At 38.7% G+C, this 18,177-nt stretch overlaps 1 protein-coding gene across 13 annotated transcripts in view; it reads right to left on the minus strand.

The window, feature by feature from the left end:
* Positions 1-7,856: 7,856 nt before the first annotated feature.
* Positions 7,857-18,177, minus strand: part of LOC134577559 (cyclin-dependent kinase 11B) — a 34,257-nt gene continuing 23,936 nt past the window's right edge. For all 13 annotated transcript variants that reach the window (XM_063436355.1, XM_063436361.1, XM_063436359.1 and 10 more), the window contains 9 exons: positions 17,750-17,840; positions 16,995-17,116; positions 16,107-16,212; positions 15,134-15,255; positions 14,696-14,803; positions 14,475-14,591; positions 13,693-13,841; positions 13,148-13,337; positions 7,857-8,655 (listed from right to left, as the gene is read on the minus strand). In XM_063436355.1, coding sequence (XP_063292425.1) covers positions 8,563-8,655; positions 13,148-13,337; positions 13,693-13,841; positions 14,475-14,591; positions 14,696-14,803; positions 15,134-15,255; positions 16,107-16,212; positions 16,995-17,116; positions 17,750-17,840 — 1,098 coding nt within the window. In that variant the 3' untranslated portion in view covers positions 7,857-8,562. The remainder of the gene's footprint in view (positions 8,656-13,147; positions 13,338-13,692; positions 13,842-14,474; positions 14,592-14,695; positions 14,804-15,133; positions 15,256-16,106; positions 16,213-16,994; positions 17,117-17,749; positions 17,841-18,177) is intronic.

Raw genomic sequence — 18,177 nt, forward strand, 5'->3', positions numbered from 1 at the left:
GTGGGAGCGTAAGATTAGTGCCCTAGAGTTAACGCTTGATTGGTCACGTTATGGTGAGGTAACCAGGTCTTAGACAAAGTAACAACAAAAATTATAGCTTAAATTGGTAACGTAAATGCAAATAGGGCCTAACATGCAATGCTAGTATCTATTTTAGATTAGTTTTATCTAGTGCAGGTTGTGCGGGTGATCCTTTCTAGCAGTTTAAGGTGCTAATGGGAGTCACCAATAATTAACATAGTGGTCTAACGTAGGATACTGGGCATTGGAGTCAGAGTTAACCATAGCCAAGCCCAGTGGTCATGAATAAAAATTAAGACAACAGTAATTAGCATTATGTTTAGTCCTATAGTGTGTATAGGCTGCAAATGAGAAGAACGCTTTGCGGTATACCCAGCGTTGTCATTTAGAGACCGTGATGGGATGGAGGCATAGTCCGCATTTGACCTGTGTGAGAGGTCTGAGACCGGGTATTCCAGGTCGGAAATATCTTTGGGGCAGCGTGGCGGGCAGTTCAGCCTATGCCCAGCGTTGGTAAGTCCCGTGCGTTGAGACGGCTAGTCCCGTCAGTGCGACTGTAGGGCCCAGTGTATGCGGGCCAGATGCAATGGTTGATGTGGTGCTGTGGCCATGCGTCTTCACCTGTCTATCGCTGGTAAGGAGCTGTGCTGCCGTGGGGTGCGCCACGCGGCTTGTGGTGTCAGTCCTTGTATGCAGGGTCTTGTTGCGTTGGGCAGAGGATTCCGGTGCCGCCCGGTGGTGAGTGGATCAAGCAGGCTTGGTGGACTCACTCTGCTGTGTGCGAAGGTGAGTGGGATATGTTGCTGTTTCCCGCCACTCTGGTCTCCTGCTTTTCCCCCGGCTGGAGGCCGCTCTGGGGGCTCGGAGTGGGTAGTGACATAGTTGGCGCCAAGTGGCCGGGCGTATCCATGCCGCCATTTCCCTCACAACCTGGTTGAGGTGCTGACCCTTGGTGCGGAGTTTTATCTGTAGGTTGGCATAGAGCCGGTTGAAAAACTTCAGGGTGTGCGTAGGTGGTGTGGTGAGGGTACTGTTTGTTGCTGGTCGCGTCCGTGCCGCCCTCGTGCTCGGGCCCCCATAGTCCCGCTTGGCTGCAAGTTTGTTCGCTTGTGTGAGTCGCTTTGTGGGGGTGGTCGGCCCCCGCATGGACCGGGATATCCCCCGCCGGTCCAGAAGGGGGGGTAGCAGGGCAGTGTTTGATTGCCGCTTGTAAGGAGGTTCTGTGCCGGGGGATCGGCTGCTTCCCCCAGGCCTCAGGCTCCATTTTAGTGTAGGCCGCATGGTCAGTTCAGGTGCTTGCGTTGTGTTTGATTGTCGGACGGGTATCGTTCTGTTCCCCGTGTGGTTTTATTTTATTTTTTTAATATCAAATTATTTTATAATTTTCATGATAATCTAAAAAAAAGATTTTTCCAAAGCTTTAGTATTTGGTTTGAATTGCTGATGTAGCTTACAGTAAAGCACGCCCCTATGCACATTTTGAAGCATCCACCTCCCAGCCAAATAATTATAAATCTTTTGATAAGCACCTGTGCTCAGTGGAGTTCCTAACTTACTTTGAGATTTGTCAAGAATAAGAAGTACTCGAAAACAACAGCAGAAGAGTAAGCAGACAATGTAAACTGTTTTCAACACGAAAAGTGAAACTCGTGGTTAGGGAGACTCCAAACTCTACAACACATCAGATACGTCCAACCCACATGTACAAAGTCACAACCAAACCAATATCTAATACCAAGGTTTTTACAACAATAATGGTTAAGAAAAACTAGGGTGTGTGTGGTTAGGACTTCCAGAGGATGTTCAAGATTTTGGCGTGAGAGGGTAGAATCCAGAAATTAGGCTGAGACAGAAGGTAGAGAGGCCTAAGGTCCCTTAGAAAAAGGTAGAGAGAGGACTAAGATATGGGTAAAGACATTTAGGCCAAGGTTATAATAAAGAGATGCCCCCCGAAGATGGTCCTCCAGTAGTAAACTGATCAGTGTCAAAAACCTTTGTAAATGGATTTTTAGATAGCTGGTTCTATTACGATTATGACAGGTATAGAATGGATACTCATTGGACCTTCACACAGTGGACATTGGAGTAAATTAGAGGCATGCTTACTCAGACTTCACATAGAGAGGAATCTGTAAATCACAGTACTCAGCGTAAAACACCAGGGACCATAGGTGTTGCACAATTGCAACTTGTACACATGGCAATGCGTGCGTAAATTTTTTTTGAATTTAAAATAGATTTGATTCAGGTACATCTTAACAGGAATCCTTGAGAAATTCCTACGGTGCTATAGTTAAGCCTATAACAAAAAACATGAACAGGACATTGAAGCTTTGCATTTTATAATAAAGTATGTATTATATCATATTAAATTTATGGTGAAATTCGGAAAAATAAAGAAATGGCGATTAAATCAATAAAGGTTTTCAATATTTTGCTTTCGTTGTCCAGAGATATATTTCCCCAAAATATAGTATCTGTATTTCCTCTGTCACTTATTTTTGGATGTCTATATACAATCTTTGAGGTTTGTGAGTTCTAGTTCACTGGCATTCTATATAACGTTTATTAAACACAGCTATTTGAGCATTTCTTGGTATCAGTGTCAGCACAAACAATAAAATGAATTATTTAAGAACCAATTTCTAGAGGAACAAAAATGGTTACGTTATGACAAATGGTAAGAGGATACGTCACTGGGTTCATTAACAAAAGTATTTTGTTTTGGTAATGAAGCTATCATTATCTCTTTAATGTTGATTTCCCAGAGACATTTTGTGCTGCCAAAACCTCCAAAAAATTGGAAGAATGAGAATTTGATTCTCTATAATCTGCTAGTGACCTCTAGCCAGAAAAATACACAAATAACTGGAATTCTACATTAAGAAAATATAGCCAGTAACCATGTGATATCTTTACAACAAGTTGCTTTAAAGGGACACTCCAGGCACCCAGACCACTTCTGCCCATTGGAGTGGTCTGGGTGCCAACTCCCACTACTCTTAACCCTCCACCTCCCACTACCCTTAAAACTGCAATATTTACCTTGCAGGGTTAATTCCTCCTCCAGTGGCTGTCTACTAGACAGCCACTAGAGGGTACTTCCATGATTAAAGCACATGAAAAGGGTGCTGTAGCGTCGCTAGACGTCCTCACGCTATGTGAGGACATCCAGCGTCGCTAAAATCCCCATAGGAAAACATTGAAAGCATTTTACAATGCTTTCCGATGGGGAGGTCTAATGCGCGTGCGCGGCATTGCCGCGCATGCGCATTAGGTCTCCTCCGCCGGCGGCCGTGCATACGCGCATACGCAATAGGTCTGCCCCGCCAGATGACGATGGCGGAGGAGGAGCGTGGGCGGCCCCTGACCCAGCAATGGGGGACATCGACGCTGGATACAGGTAAGTTCTGAAGGGGTTTTAACCCCTTCAGCAACTTGGGATGGGGGTGGGAGGGAGAGAGGACCTGCAGTGCCAGGAAAACGGTTGGTTTTCCTGGCACTGGAGAGTCCCTTTAAGCACAAAATGGTATTAGCTAAAAATACATAGTACAACTCTAAGTAAAGCCAAAAAAAGCTTATTATGTTACTTATTTTCATATACAACATGAAACGGGACAACACCACCAGATATTGTGAAGACAGCCAGGTCTACATACATGACAGATCTATGAAATGAAAACATGACATAGTATTCTCAATCATTCGAATTGTTTGTGTAACTCGCTTTCTCTCCCATGCTTTCAAAAATGCCATTTAGAAAAAAGAATGTCAAGTTTAATTAATAATGAATGAAATCATAGATACATATATCCAGCTAAATTAACCTCTAGAATCTCTACAGAGAGACATAGTGCAAAGAAATTGCTCAGATACGAGTTAAAAGGAAAGTAAGAGAAATTCAATTTCTATCCAGAGAGTCGCTGCGTTTTCCAGCCAAGAGCAATATTTTCTTGTTTCTCAGATATGCCTGGCAGCCATTAAACATCACAAGAACTTCAGAACTTTGTATTTTCCCCCTTAATTATGCATGACAGGTGTCAGCCCATTTCAATTCCTCAATTTATTATACACAAGTCCTTTCTGAAAATCAGTATATCTACATATACTAATAAACTGCTAGACGTCATAGAAATCCTCAAATAAGATAAGGCAGTAGATTTTAACGCGGAAAATATGCAATTGCCAAACCCACAGCTGAATGGCTAAAGACCTTCCGAAGACCCAATTAACCAAAGCTTCCACCATCATTTCACGCAGAGCATTCCGCAAGATGAGTGAAAGGGACACTAAGCACCAAAACAAAGTAAGCAAACTAAGCATATTTAATAAAATTAGAAAGACTCATGCCTGCCTTAAGTATATGACAGTAATCTTCAGCCACATACATACACCGTGGGTCGAGACTGTTTGAAAATCGACATTCTCTGTCTTCCCTATTCTGTGCAGAGAGTGAAGCAGAGAAGATCATAGAAACTAACTGTTGGTTTTTAAACAATGGCCAACCCAAGGTTCCAAGTATATGGCTAAATGGAACCTGGCATATACTAAAGGTTGGGATCAAAGCAGGAATTACCATAAGGTAAGCTGTCTAGGGCTCAGGAGCCATGAATTTGCTTGGCACCATTAGCATATATATGTAATGAATAAAGAAGGGGCTCAAACTAAAAAATCTGTCTTGACCCCTTTAAGGGATTTTTTTTATTTTTTACATATGCTTAATTAAATAAAAAAAACTTGCATTTAATTAAAAAACTTGAAAGGATTATTAAAAATAGTTTTGAGGTGACAGTTGTCCATGAATGAAGCAGGTTTGGTGCATCGATCTTGTCCCTGCAGTCTCACTGCTCAATTATCTGACATTTAGAAGATTTTGTTTAGATTTATTGAGCTGTACCTCACCTCTCCTGGCAGCGAGTCACACAGTCTCCATAAAAAAATGGAGTTTACATTAAGTTCTATAACCCTGCTCTATTAGAGAATCACTTTAGTGTTAGTGATACATGTTTAGGTGTTTGCCCACCTCCCCTTCTGCAATGAAAAGGTGTTTAACTCACCTTGCTGGTCTTGCCTCCATCGCTGAGATCAGTTTTGATGATCTCATCCAAAAATGCTTTACCATAAAAAAAACATTGGGAGGTTACGGCGCATTCAAGTCAAAACAGTGCGCTAGTCAGCTTTTCCTCATAGAGATGCATTCAGGACCGGACTGGGAATGCCCTCTAAGTCATCGTGCCACGGTAGTGTGTGTCTGTATATGTAGAAACAATCGCCCTCTGGGGACCTGGTTGAAGTAGTAAAATTTAGCTTTTATTTATTCCATATAAAGTATCAACATTTCAGCTCCAACATGGACCTTTCATCAGGACAAGTAACAAATGTGCAGACAAGAGAATATATACCCCAGATCGCTCCAAAACAAACTGAACAATCAAATTAAATTAAATATGCACCACTGGAATGTATTTACTGAATCAGTGTTCCGATGTAGCACAGCTGGCCATGGCTGACTCCCACTCTGCCCTTGTATCTGCATAATTGGGGCTCAGAGGGAAAGGGGGGTGTTTGTGTTTCAACCATTTACCTGGCAATATCCGGTAAGCATGGTTTGAGGTTACCATGATTACAAACAGAACTTCAGTTTCAGTAGTGTAAAAAAGCTTGTATAAAAAGAAAGTTACTAAGCAGTGAATTACTAAAAACAAATACTCGCAGGACAAGATGGGGAGTCGCAATGCTAACAAATTATTAGTATAATAGACTGATAGAATGCATCTTATCTACAAGTTTAAGGGAAGGGCTTGGTGGGAGTAGCGACAGAGTACCGTCAACCTTATAGTAATAGCTTGTACTGGCACTGTTTTTAAGTGGCAATAAGGTTTCAGTGCTAAGACAACATACCCTCAACAGAATAGCTATCACAGGGTAATAGCAATAGGAATGAGTTGGTGCAAGACTTGACACAGTGACAGTGCAACAAAGTAACCATTTGAAAATAGTAACTAAGTAACCTGATTTAATTGTGTGTATATAAATATATATACACATACACACATACACACTCTACGGTGGCATTATAAAGGGATATTTAGCATGATCACTATAGAATATATATAAAAACCAACATAGTTGTGGTGGGGGGAAAGTGTGGATGAAAACCCCTTCCACCTGAAGTAAGTGGATAGTTAATACATTGCCAAACACAAATACACACACCAGTCAAGCCATAAGACTTGCTTTTCACACAGAAACCTCACTTTAACAGCACTCTTCCTCAAACCTGTTGTATACAGCAGACACAAACTCCAAGGAATTCATGTATAAAGTGGAATTATGAGGCAAAAATGTGGTTCTTTGCCGAGCTCATGTGCATACACTTACCCAGAATCCCTTGCAGTAGCGAGAGCACTGTCAATGTGAGATTTCTGTGGGAAAAGAAAGTCTTATGGCTTGACTGGTGTGTGTCTTTGTGTTTAAATATATATATTACATATACACACACTTTTATTGTTGGCATGTTTCTCTTTTGATTATAAATAGTCCATTCAGGGTAAAAATATTAAATTATACAGTAAGCATACTCACATGCAGGCACAGACAATCTCACTAACACAAGTTCACTGGTACACAGGCTCACAGACAGGCAATCTCACTGACACACACAAGCTTACAGGTACACACATATGTAGTACAAACTCTCTGACACACACACACAAGCTTACTACAGACAAACTCACTGCAGACATGCTCACTGACACACAGACACACACGATCACTCTCACTCACTAGTTGCAGTGTATCTGAAGCCCACCTGGCACTGTCAGATGCTGCAGTGGAAGCCTTACGAGGCGAGAACTCCATTTCCTGCCCTGAAGTCAACAGCTTGAGATTGGGGTGGAGCTTGCGATTAGGGACGGAGCTTACGGTTGTGGGCAGAGGCTGAGTGCCAGAAAACTCCATCCAGCTGCCCTATCCTCAATGCGGCCCTATGGCCCCAAGTTCCTCCCTCCATAATTTCCTCGGACCCAGACAGTCCGAGGGGAAAATTACCAAATGATTTACTATAGGTATTAGAGCTCTCTCCCCAGCCCCAAGTGCTGCGGCCCACCGGGAAATTTCCTGGTATCCCGGTGGGCCAGTCCGACCCTGGACGCATTTTTTCTTTACCCCAGGACGATTACTATATTTAGACAAATGGAGCTAAAAGGAGATGATTGATACATCTCGTAGTCTATGCTACCCATGTTTTATACTTTCATCTGTATTATTGTTTTTTAGTATATTGTGAATTTCTTTGTAATATAAATAAAAGGGAGGAAAAAAAAAAAACAAAAAAAAAACATTTTTAACGAATTCAACCCCAAAATAAAAATGTTACTACAGCATAATTATAAAACGCTATTTTATTTACAATTGCATATTCAGATTTTGCCAATAAAATTAAAAACAAAAAACAGTCTACAACCCTTTTTTGTTCAGCTGTTCATAAATTTGGTAGAACAAAAAATATGTGCAGATATATCGTATATGAGAAATATCTCTCTTGTGATATGATTTTTTATTTTTAAAAGCCCTGTTGGACTTTAGAGCAGGCACTGTGCCCCAACTTGCTAATTATGGGACTTTTAGTGCAATAACAGCTGGAAGACAAAGGATAGATATACCTGCGTTAGAGGTAGCAAATATATATCTCAGATGTCTTTAACATGGTATTACATTAGGAAGTAAAGGAGTGGGAGGGGGGGAAAGAAATCAGCAACATAGGATAGAAGACGATAATTGTCCCATCTTACTATCCTCAAACTCCTGAAACCCAAAAGAATGAAAACTGCACGTTTCCAAAGGTGAGGGACTTCTTTAATACAAAAATAAGTTTAAGAAAAATAAGCCTGTAAAACACATACATGTGTGGGTGTACAGACAAAAGTCTTTTTTTTTTTTTAAAAAGCTTCCCTTGTTTAATGGTTCCAGTGACATGCTCTTTGGCTTTACTGGAACGTTGGTCTGCGGAGAGGTCAAAGTGTTACAGCAGAATGTTCAAAAGAACGGTTGATAGGTCATAAAGATACAGCAACAATCCAACATTCAGGTCACATTTTGTCATGACCAGATATGGTTCACTGAAGATCACTTCAGTCTCAAATTCTGAAAAACCTCAAAAAAAAAATAAAAAAATTCATCCAGGTAACAAAAGTCATCTGTGACTCCACACGAAGCAGGGACCGAACATCCCAAGACGTTAAAATAGAAAAGTGTGGGAGCGAACATATATAAACATAAAAACCATACAAAATATGGTAGATTTCATAAACCCAACTAACAGTTTACAGAACCAAGATAAACAATTTGAAATGCATTTCATCTCTACAAATATACAACAGAGAAAAATAAATTAAGTCAAAGACTTGAGAATATTTGTTGTAGTCCTTGCTCATATCACGATGTCCTCATTTGGAATGAAATATTTCTCCAAACACCAAGTATGGTTTGTACGTTATTTGAATGGTTTAATGGGAAGCAAGTCATTTCAAAAGATCAAGTTTAAAACTTTAGACTGAACCCAGGACCCGCAGCAGAAGCTCCTTGGTTGGTGGTTGTGAGGTGAAAGCCAGTATCTTTCAAATCATCATCTCCCTGCAAACAAACAGAAATCACATCTTATCTTCATTCAAGAGGTTTTTTTCACCAATTATCAATTGATTTAGGACACAGTTTTATTGATTGAAATATGCTATAGCTATATTTTTCAAACAATAAGGGAATCGAACATTTCTCTTGTGCGATATATACTTTGAAATTTCACACACTGTTTTTATCGAATGATTATTTTCCACATAACATTTTGCGGACCTCATTATTTGATCTTAGGTATGTAAACGAACACTATTATGACCTCTACAGTATAAAATTGTGCTGTTCCCTTCACTTGATAATTATTTAAAGCATTCTGCAATATGTCTCATTATGTTCCTGTTTTTGCAATTGTGGCATTGTTTGAAGTTATGCTATCTAAGCACACCAAAATAAAGATTTACAAAATAAAAACAATTTGCTACACTTGCCACTACTGTCAGCATAAGGAGTCCATTGCATAAGAAATCCTGAGATTACATTAAATAAATGATGACTCAGCTGATGGGACAGTAAACGTGTGGCCGGTAGTATATATATATATATATATATATATATATATGCCCTACTCTCGCTCCCCGTGGATCAATATATCTATATAAAAGGTTAATTAGACATGGGCCTGGGGAATGCAGAACAGAGGAGTAATAATCAATAAATGACAAATCCAAACGAAAACCGGCATTAGCAGTAATATTTTAAGAACCATGCTTAGACTGCAACAAGGACCTCCTCCCACGCAGTGACGGTTGTTCCCTTTTATGGTTAAAGTCAAAAAAGTATATTTTTTACAGAAATCTGCTCTGTGCCATGCAGACTGCCGTCGCGTACAGCATTTACAGCAAAATGTTGACAAACTTATAGGGGACCTGTTATAGAAAGTCATATGTGTTATAGAAAGTCATATGTGTTAATGTTGTTTTCAACAAAAGTTTGTAGCAGTTCAAGGATAGAACTAAATACAAGAGTGTCAATTTCTAAATTTTGTTTTAATTTTCAGATCTAACAAACATTTATTTGTTAAATTCAGGGTATAAAAGTAAACCTACTGTTAAAAATCCTGTACCCCCACATAAGGCTAGATGGACTCTTGCTGCCAAGTACCTGCTGCTTCCCATCTATAAGCAATCTCGGGAAAAGACCACAGAACCTCTGTCTGCTGGCATTGATGTTCCATGTTGAGCTATAATTATACTTGCTTGGAACCCATCTTTCGTCATTTTCTCTCTGTCTTTGGGTCCTTATCTCATGTACAGCTTGCAGCCCATTTCTTGTCCCATGTTATACTGCATTAAGCTTTTAGTTAATAGGGATGGACTACATTCTAGCTCTTAAGCCTGTTTATCACTTCAAACCATAAATAAAGAACGCCAAAAACAACAACAAATAAAACCTGTAAAAGCAACAGTCACCCAATGACAACCCTGTTCATGAACAAAACATTTTAGTTATTCCTTAACCCCTTAACACCGCAGCCAAATGTACAAGTTGTGAACAGAACAAAACGTAAACAAAACCTGGCATTTGCGCTATATGTCTGTCCAACCGTAATTCACCTCTTTCATATGAAATGCATCCCCCCTTATTATATATCATTTTATTCAGGGGAAACAGGGCTTTCATTTAACATCAAATATTTAGGTATTAAACATAATTTAATATAAAAAATATATAAAAAAATGGGAGAAAAAAATATTTTTTTTAATTTTTTTTAGTTCTATGTGACATTTTAACGGTGGATGTCAAAATACTGTTTGCTTTTACTGCAATACAATACACATATTTGTATTCAGCGATGTCTCACGTGTAAAACAGTACCCCCTATGTACAGGTATTATGGTGTTTTGGGAAGTTACAGGGTCAAATATAGCGTGTTACATTTGAAATTGAAATTCGCCAGATTGGTTACGTTGCCTTTGAGACTGTATAGTAGCCCAGGAATTAAATTTACACCCATAATGGCATACCATTTGCAATAGTAGACAACCCAAGGTATTGCAAATGGGGTATGTCCAGTCTTTTTTAGTAGCCATTTGGTCACAAACACTGGCCAAAGTTAGCGTTAGTATTTGTTTGTGTGTGAAAAATGCAAAAAACGCCAATTTTGGCCAGTGTTTGTGACTAAGTGGCTACTAAAAAAGTCTGGACAAACCCCATTTGCAATACATTGGGTTGTCTACTATTGCAAATGGTATGCCATCATAGGGGTAATTTTCATTCTTGGGCTACCATAGGGTCACAAAGGCAACGTAAGCAATCTGGCGAATTTTAATGTGAAAAAAATGAAACACAAGCCTTATATTTGACGCTGTAACTTTTGAAAACACCATAAAACCTGTACATGTGGGGTACTGTTGTACTCGGGAGACTTCGCTCAACACAAATATTTGTATTTCAAAACAGTAAAAAGTATTGCAGCAATAATATCGTCCGTGTAAGTGCTGTTTGTGCGTGAAAAATGCAGAAAACGTCACTTTTACTGGCGATATCATCGTTGTAATACATTTTACTGTTTTGAAACACTAATATTTGTGTTCAGCAAAGTCTCCCGAGTAAAACAGTACCCCCCATGTACAGGTTTTATGGTGTCTTGGAAAGTTATAGGGTTAAATATAGTGCTAGCAAATTAAATTCCCTATACTTTCGGCATGGGTTGTCAGGCAGGTCCCGCTAATTGTAATTAATTAGGATACCTAATTATGTAAAATTATTACATAAATATATGTGAATTAATATATGTGTATATATATATACATACATAGGTGTATATATACGTATATATATATATATTTTTAAAAATATTTTTATTTATATATGGGTATATATAGTGATATATACGTATATATTTATGTATATAGATATATATTATGATATATATTATTTTGTACTATGTGTATTTTGATATAAATATATATATATTATTATCACAATACAGTTAGAACGAAATCACACACATCTATATATTTTTTAATTATTTATTTTTAAATATTTTTTTAATTTTATTTTTTTACGTATTTACATATATATTTTTTTATATTATATATAAATATATATATAACAATAATTATATATATATTTAATCAGTATCAGTCTACGTGTAATTTGATATTAATATATATATATATATTTATTAATATTTAAATACACGTCGTGTATGTGTAAGTGTGTGTGTGTGTGTGTGTGTATGTGTATATATATACTTAGATCATATATATATATATAATATATATGATCTAAGTATATTTTATTTGTAACTGTAATTTTTTTAATTTATTTTTTGAACTAATATTATTTTTTTTTTTTTTTTACAGGACAGGGGGCAGAGACAGTGTCAGCCAGTGATTTCACATCACTGGCTGACACAAAGGATCAGTGATCACAGTGACTGCCTGTCACTGTGATCACCTCCTGCAGATTGGGTAATTGACCACAGGGGGGAGTGCCTGGGTGGTACAAGCACTCCCCCCTTCCAATCTGCAGGGGGATCATTGTGCCAGTTACATGTGTCAGCCAATAGGCTGACACATGTAACACTGATCGCAGTGACAGGCTGTCACTGCGATCAGAGTGCTTTGAGATCGCAGTGACAGCCTGTCACTGCGATCTCAGACTTAGCATATCGCGGTCACTGACCCCAGGTGGACTGCCTGTGGGGCCAGGTAAGTCCCCCGACCGCGATCTGCACAAGGGGAAAGCCGCCGGCCGCATGTGTCAGCCGATTTCAAATCGGCTGACACATGCTGAATACTGGTCGCAGTGACAGCCTGTCACTGCGATCAGAGACTGCAGATCGCGGTCACCGGCCACAGGGGGGGTTGCCCGGGGGGCCAGGCATCCCCCCCGACCGCGATCTGCAGCGGGAGAATACCGCCGGCCACGTGGGCGGCAATAAAAGCGAGGACGTACTATTACGCCCGCCGGCGTTTAGAGCCGGTTTCTGCGTGGCGTAATAGTATGTCCTCCGGACTTAAAGGGTTAAAGCATCCATTACACATAAACGTCAGTAAGCACCTTCCATTTTTTTTTTTTCCCTTTTCTGTCTTGTTACATAAATCCAATACCAAAAGAATAAGCACTGAAACATAGAAGCATAACGTGCACTTAACTCCTACGTTCATGCCAATATAATAATTAGTATCTTTCCTGTTGAAAATTAAAGTCTGGATTAAAACATCTGTTTTTCATTTGCGGCTCACCAATTTGCAATGTACAAATTAATGTGCTCATTACAACCCTGGGAGAATACTATAGTTAAACAGTAAGGAAGGCGATTAGAACGGTTATTATTCCCGTCTCAGTCGAGTGTAGCATTTCATGTCTGCATTTTCCTGGTGACTGACTTTTCGTCTTCCACCAAAAATCCAGTATTTTTTTCACCCAAGATATATTAACTCTTCCTTGTGTCGGAGGGACAAGCAGTGCAATACAATGTTTGTTAATGCAAAGTAGTCTATTGTAGTCTAGTCCAAGTTTAAAACCATAGAGCCATACTCACCAGCTGACTGTACCCTAATCCTCCCTCTGGCGGACGAGGACTGGTTCCACGTTTAACCCTCTGCTGCTCACTCTTCGCAGGCCAAGTTGGAAACATGGATGGGTCAATGGGTAGTGGAGGCTCTCGGAAATATTCATGCTTTAAACCATCTTCGCAGTTGATTCTTTTGGCTGGACAATAGGTTAAAAACCTGGAAGAGAAGGTAGAGAAAATGGATGAAATTAGAAACCATCACAACAAGAAAATCTCTGGCTCCAGAAGTTAAACCTGTACGGTAATGTAGTAATACCTAGAAACTCTGGTGAAGGTAGTTTCCTAAAAAGTACTGGGATGTACTGCATGTATTAGAGTGGGGAAGTGCTGTTTAGCTGTAACGTAGACTGGGATTATCCATATATGAACTACTAAACACCCCCCCCCCCTCCCATGGATGAACCAACCTACCATATTTTTACCCAGAGTATCTCAAATTATAACCTTAAAAAACATCTCCATTATCACTAGCATAGCTAGACTAACTTAATAATGTTTGATTATCTACATACTTGTTCATCAGATCGAAGCCTTGGTCTGATAGAAGAGCTCCAAATCTCTTTCGGAGATTGTTGTATGGATATTCTGTGAAAGTGATTTTCTTCACCGCTGGAAGTTCATTGTACCCGGGCCAGATCTTCTCACTTGGTGTGCCAAGATCCTATAAAATGTAAAATAAAAAAATAAAAAAGCATTGGTCATGTTAATTCCAACTAGACTGCTTAATTATCATTTTGGTAATAAAAATAAAAATAAAAATCAGAAACATAACATTCTAGAGTAAGGCAAATAGCTCTGTCTATGAATCGCGGATATAATCCATAAAGAACCAGCCCTACCAACAATGTCCATTGCAAATACCTAAAACTGTCGCTTCTGCAGGGATTTCTCCCAAGACCAGGAAGTGTAAGATCTATCGGCCAATCCTGGTTCTTCCATTATTTACAATGGGAACACTGGGCACTTCCTGTAAACCCTTGTATAGAAAAGGTTTATGGTACACATAGTCTATAAGTCAGTATTATATTAAGTTATATATCCTGCTGAATATGAAAAAAGCAACAGAGCTAAAATTATTATTTCTTATTATTTATATAGCGCCATCAGATTCCGTAGAACTGTACAATGAGATGCAACATTCTCTAGAAAGTGTAATTGACTTCTTATATGTAACCAGTACCAAGGCAGCCATGGGCCACAACAGACATATTTCAAAGGATTCCTAATAAAACAGACAAACACTGCTTTATACTTGACATGTCAGTATCATAGCCATTATGAGCAACACTTTTACCTTAAATATTTTATTGATCTGATCAATATCAGACTTCCCTGGGAATAATGGTTTTTGGGTCAGCAATTCTCCAAATATACAACCAACAGACCACATGTCTATGGCGGTAGAATATTCCTGCAAGCAGAAAAAAAAAACAATGCAGTGTGTGAAAAACAAACACGTCACACTTCAGACTAGCCAAAATGTGGTAATAATATCAGACACCGGAAAGTACCTACCTTTGCACCAAGTAACAGTTCTGGAGCACGATACCAGAGAGTGACTACTATGGGTGTGTAGGACTTCAATGGTGACCCATACTCCCGAGCCAAGCCAAAATCTCCAACCTGGAAACAAGTGACATTAGTAAAGTATCACGTAGACTATGCCAGAGTTTTAAACACTAAAGAAAAATTCTGGCAAAGGAGTCTTCTGGCAGATCAATGACAACAGTCTAACTGCCTCTTGCATGTTTGTTATGCGACTGCCACACACAAGCTGCATTTTAAGTTTTGGGCTACTAATCCCAATAACTAATGGGAGCAATGTGTGCTCTCATCTGAAGTCGTACCCCAGCTAGGCTTTGCAGTTGTCAGACTTCACCAAAATCCTCCTCTTCCACTCAGGGCATGGTAGCTACAAGATTAAATATAATGTTGTTTAAAAATAAACCTTACTTTTAAGATGCCAGCATGGCTAAGCAGCAAGTTTGAGGTTTTTAGATCTCTGTGAAGAATCCAGTTGTCGTGGAGATGTCGAACGCCTCTTAACAGCTGAATCATAAGCGTTTTCACCTCCCCTGTTGAGCAATGATATCAAAGTAATTAAGAAAAAAAAAATATATATATATATATATTTATATTTATTTTGTGTAGGTCATTAAACAATGCCAAAGTATTACACATGCCTAACGGTCTACCATGGAAGAGCACACATTAATAAAAAAACAACAGAGTAGGAAGAATGGCATGACAAACTACAAAACAGTAATTCGCGAAATAGACATTTTATTTTTAAACAGGATAGCTTTCACTGTATATTTCTATACTGTGTCTAGGACCTGAACAAGGTCTCATGTACCACAGGACAACTGTAAGCTCATTGGTACTGGTACCAAGGGGGGAACCTTTTGGGTTTTCATTGAGGAATTCTCACATTATGGGATCCTTCGAAGTTTGAGTGAGACTCAGAAGGGTACCTTGAATTCCAGATCAGCTTTTGTCTAGAGAATAAATTATAAGGGTTGATCCAAAAATGCTTTGATTTAAATAATTTAAAAAAAAAAAAAAAAAAAACAAGACCCAAAATGAATAATAAAAGTGGTGGAAAAGAATGTTGTATTAGATTCACACATTATGTAATTTGCAGTACTTCACTAAACTAAACCGCCGTTTGTACTTTTTAAAATATTTACTCTTCCTCATATGATTGCAAGAGTGGGCATGTCTGTGCTTGTTATTATGGAAAGATAACATGTCAGTGATCAATGACATGGTGACAAGATGTGGCACAGGTTTTCTGGAAGGTTAGCCAAGTTAGCCATATTTATTGTTAAACCTGCTCCAGAAAAATGCTTTTATGACAGCCCCTGAAAGCACGTATATGACAGAGACATCTGGAAGAATTCATTTATAAACACAGATCATTCACCTGGTAGAAATGGTTGTTTCATGGTTTCCATTAGGCTCTTGAGATCATGTTCCACATAGTTCATGACAATGTAGATTTTGTCCATATTGCTACCAACAACAATTTCCTAAAATAAATAAGTATAGAAAACGGCATAAGCATTATACAAAACATTACGATTTTGTGATTACAGTTCACGTCTTATAACAATATCTGCACATATTTCCTGAAAGCCAAGTTTGGTTCAAGGCGTGCTACGTATTATCCATGTATTTGTGCAGATTCCCCATCTCTAAGCCAAATAAAAATACAGTGTGTGTATACGGTCCAGTAACCATCACCACAGACTAGAGATAATTAGAACGAAAGCTAGCAATTTCGCTCTCAGACGCATAATTTTATGGATCGTATTAAGTTTGGGAAGCAAAAGCATACAAACAGGAAAGGGTGGGAGGGAGAGATGGATAAATGGCTTTATAAATAGAAAAAAGGTAGTTTATGTCCAAACTGACTTCCACTTTGATGCGTAAATTAAATGTTTAAGATAGTCAAAGAAATCTATATAACACATAAAGGTACCAATCTTAAACGGTTAGACGTGAATATTTTTAACATTTCAAGTTCTACTTTGTACCCCCAAACACTGTCGCTTTAAGTGCTGGCTAATCACTGCAGACAGTTGTGAATATATTCCCTGGCTAAGCATCATGGGTAATGAAATCAGAAACCTATCTAATGCTAATGTTGGCCATCACGTTACCAGTATTAAATAGCCAACATCAGCCAGAAAGCCCCTGCTTTTTGGAACAACAATCCATTGGCGTTACTTACGTGCAGTGTTTTAGTCAGAGGACGGATTTTAATGCACTTGGCTTATTTGTCCAAAATGGGTTACACGTAATGACTTACCCTCACAGTAACAATATTTGGATGCTGAGCTTTTAGAATGGTGTTGATTTCACGGAGTGAGGTTATAGGGAACCCTTCCTTCTCCTTCTCCATCTTGAGTCGCTTCAAAGCCACTATTTCATCTACACAAAGTACATTACAGCAACAAGTTCAATTACTGCATGAAAGACGTGAGTCAATTAACTTTCAATGCACCAAATACAGATGTAGCCTTATGATTGCGAAACAATATGCATATTGTATACTTCATACATTTATTTAAATAGATAAGACACAACCAGCTATACATTTGGAAGAATTTGGACACTCTAAATTGATGGAGAGCAAAAGCCCCTTTTCAAACTGGAAAGTGAAACAAATTATAATTTCTTCCCTTTACACGAGAAGTCCTATATATATTTTTATTAAAGATTTCTGGGCACAGGAATGGGGCTATTCTCATATAAACAGCTAAAATACGTAATATTCTGGGTGGTTCCTGATGCCACTGGTCCAGTGTCTCAACCCAACAAACAGGAGTTTCTGAGTGAAAAGGCTTCGGAATTCTCCCAGCACAGAATGTATCATCCATGCTGATGTGAGGATGGGGTACCCAGCGAGAAACACAAGACCAAAAAAAAAAAAAAAAGGTTGGTGCTCTAAAGGTTCTCTAATTTTGCTTCCAACTGAGACAGCATACTCTAGACATTACTTAAAGACCAGCTATTCATTCTGACTATGGCAATTTATCTAAAGAAATCCAGACGACTACTTACCAGTTTTTCTGTCTTTTGCTCTGTACACAACACCATATGTGCCTTCCTCAATGCGATTCAAGCACTGAAATTCCTCCACACTACGGCAGCCCTGTCAAACAAAAGCCACAGAGTATTGACATAAAACAAGGTGTAATAATGAAAAACCTAAGAGGAAAGTCTTCTTGTACACTTCATGAACAACTTTTATCTAGACTTTACCCCAATGTTTTACATTTTCATTTCTTCAGATAACTATAGGGTTTTTTTTTTTGACAAAGGATTTTGTTTTTTAAATCCTGCTTAAAACAATTATTAGAGGCAAATAGCATGTTGTCCAGTATTCTTGAACAGTAATACAAGTCTAAACTGTTTCATAGTAGTTTAAGTAATTCAATTAACACCTTAAGGACCAAACTTCTGGAATAAAATGGAATCATGACATGTCA

The sequence above is a fragment of the Pelobates fuscus genome, chromosome 11 (assembly GCF_036172605.1).
Source record: "Pelobates fuscus isolate aPelFus1 chromosome 11, aPelFus1.pri, whole genome shotgun sequence".
In the NCBI taxonomy this organism is placed as follows: Eukaryota; Metazoa; Chordata; class Amphibia; order Anura; family Pelobatidae; genus Pelobates; species Pelobates fuscus.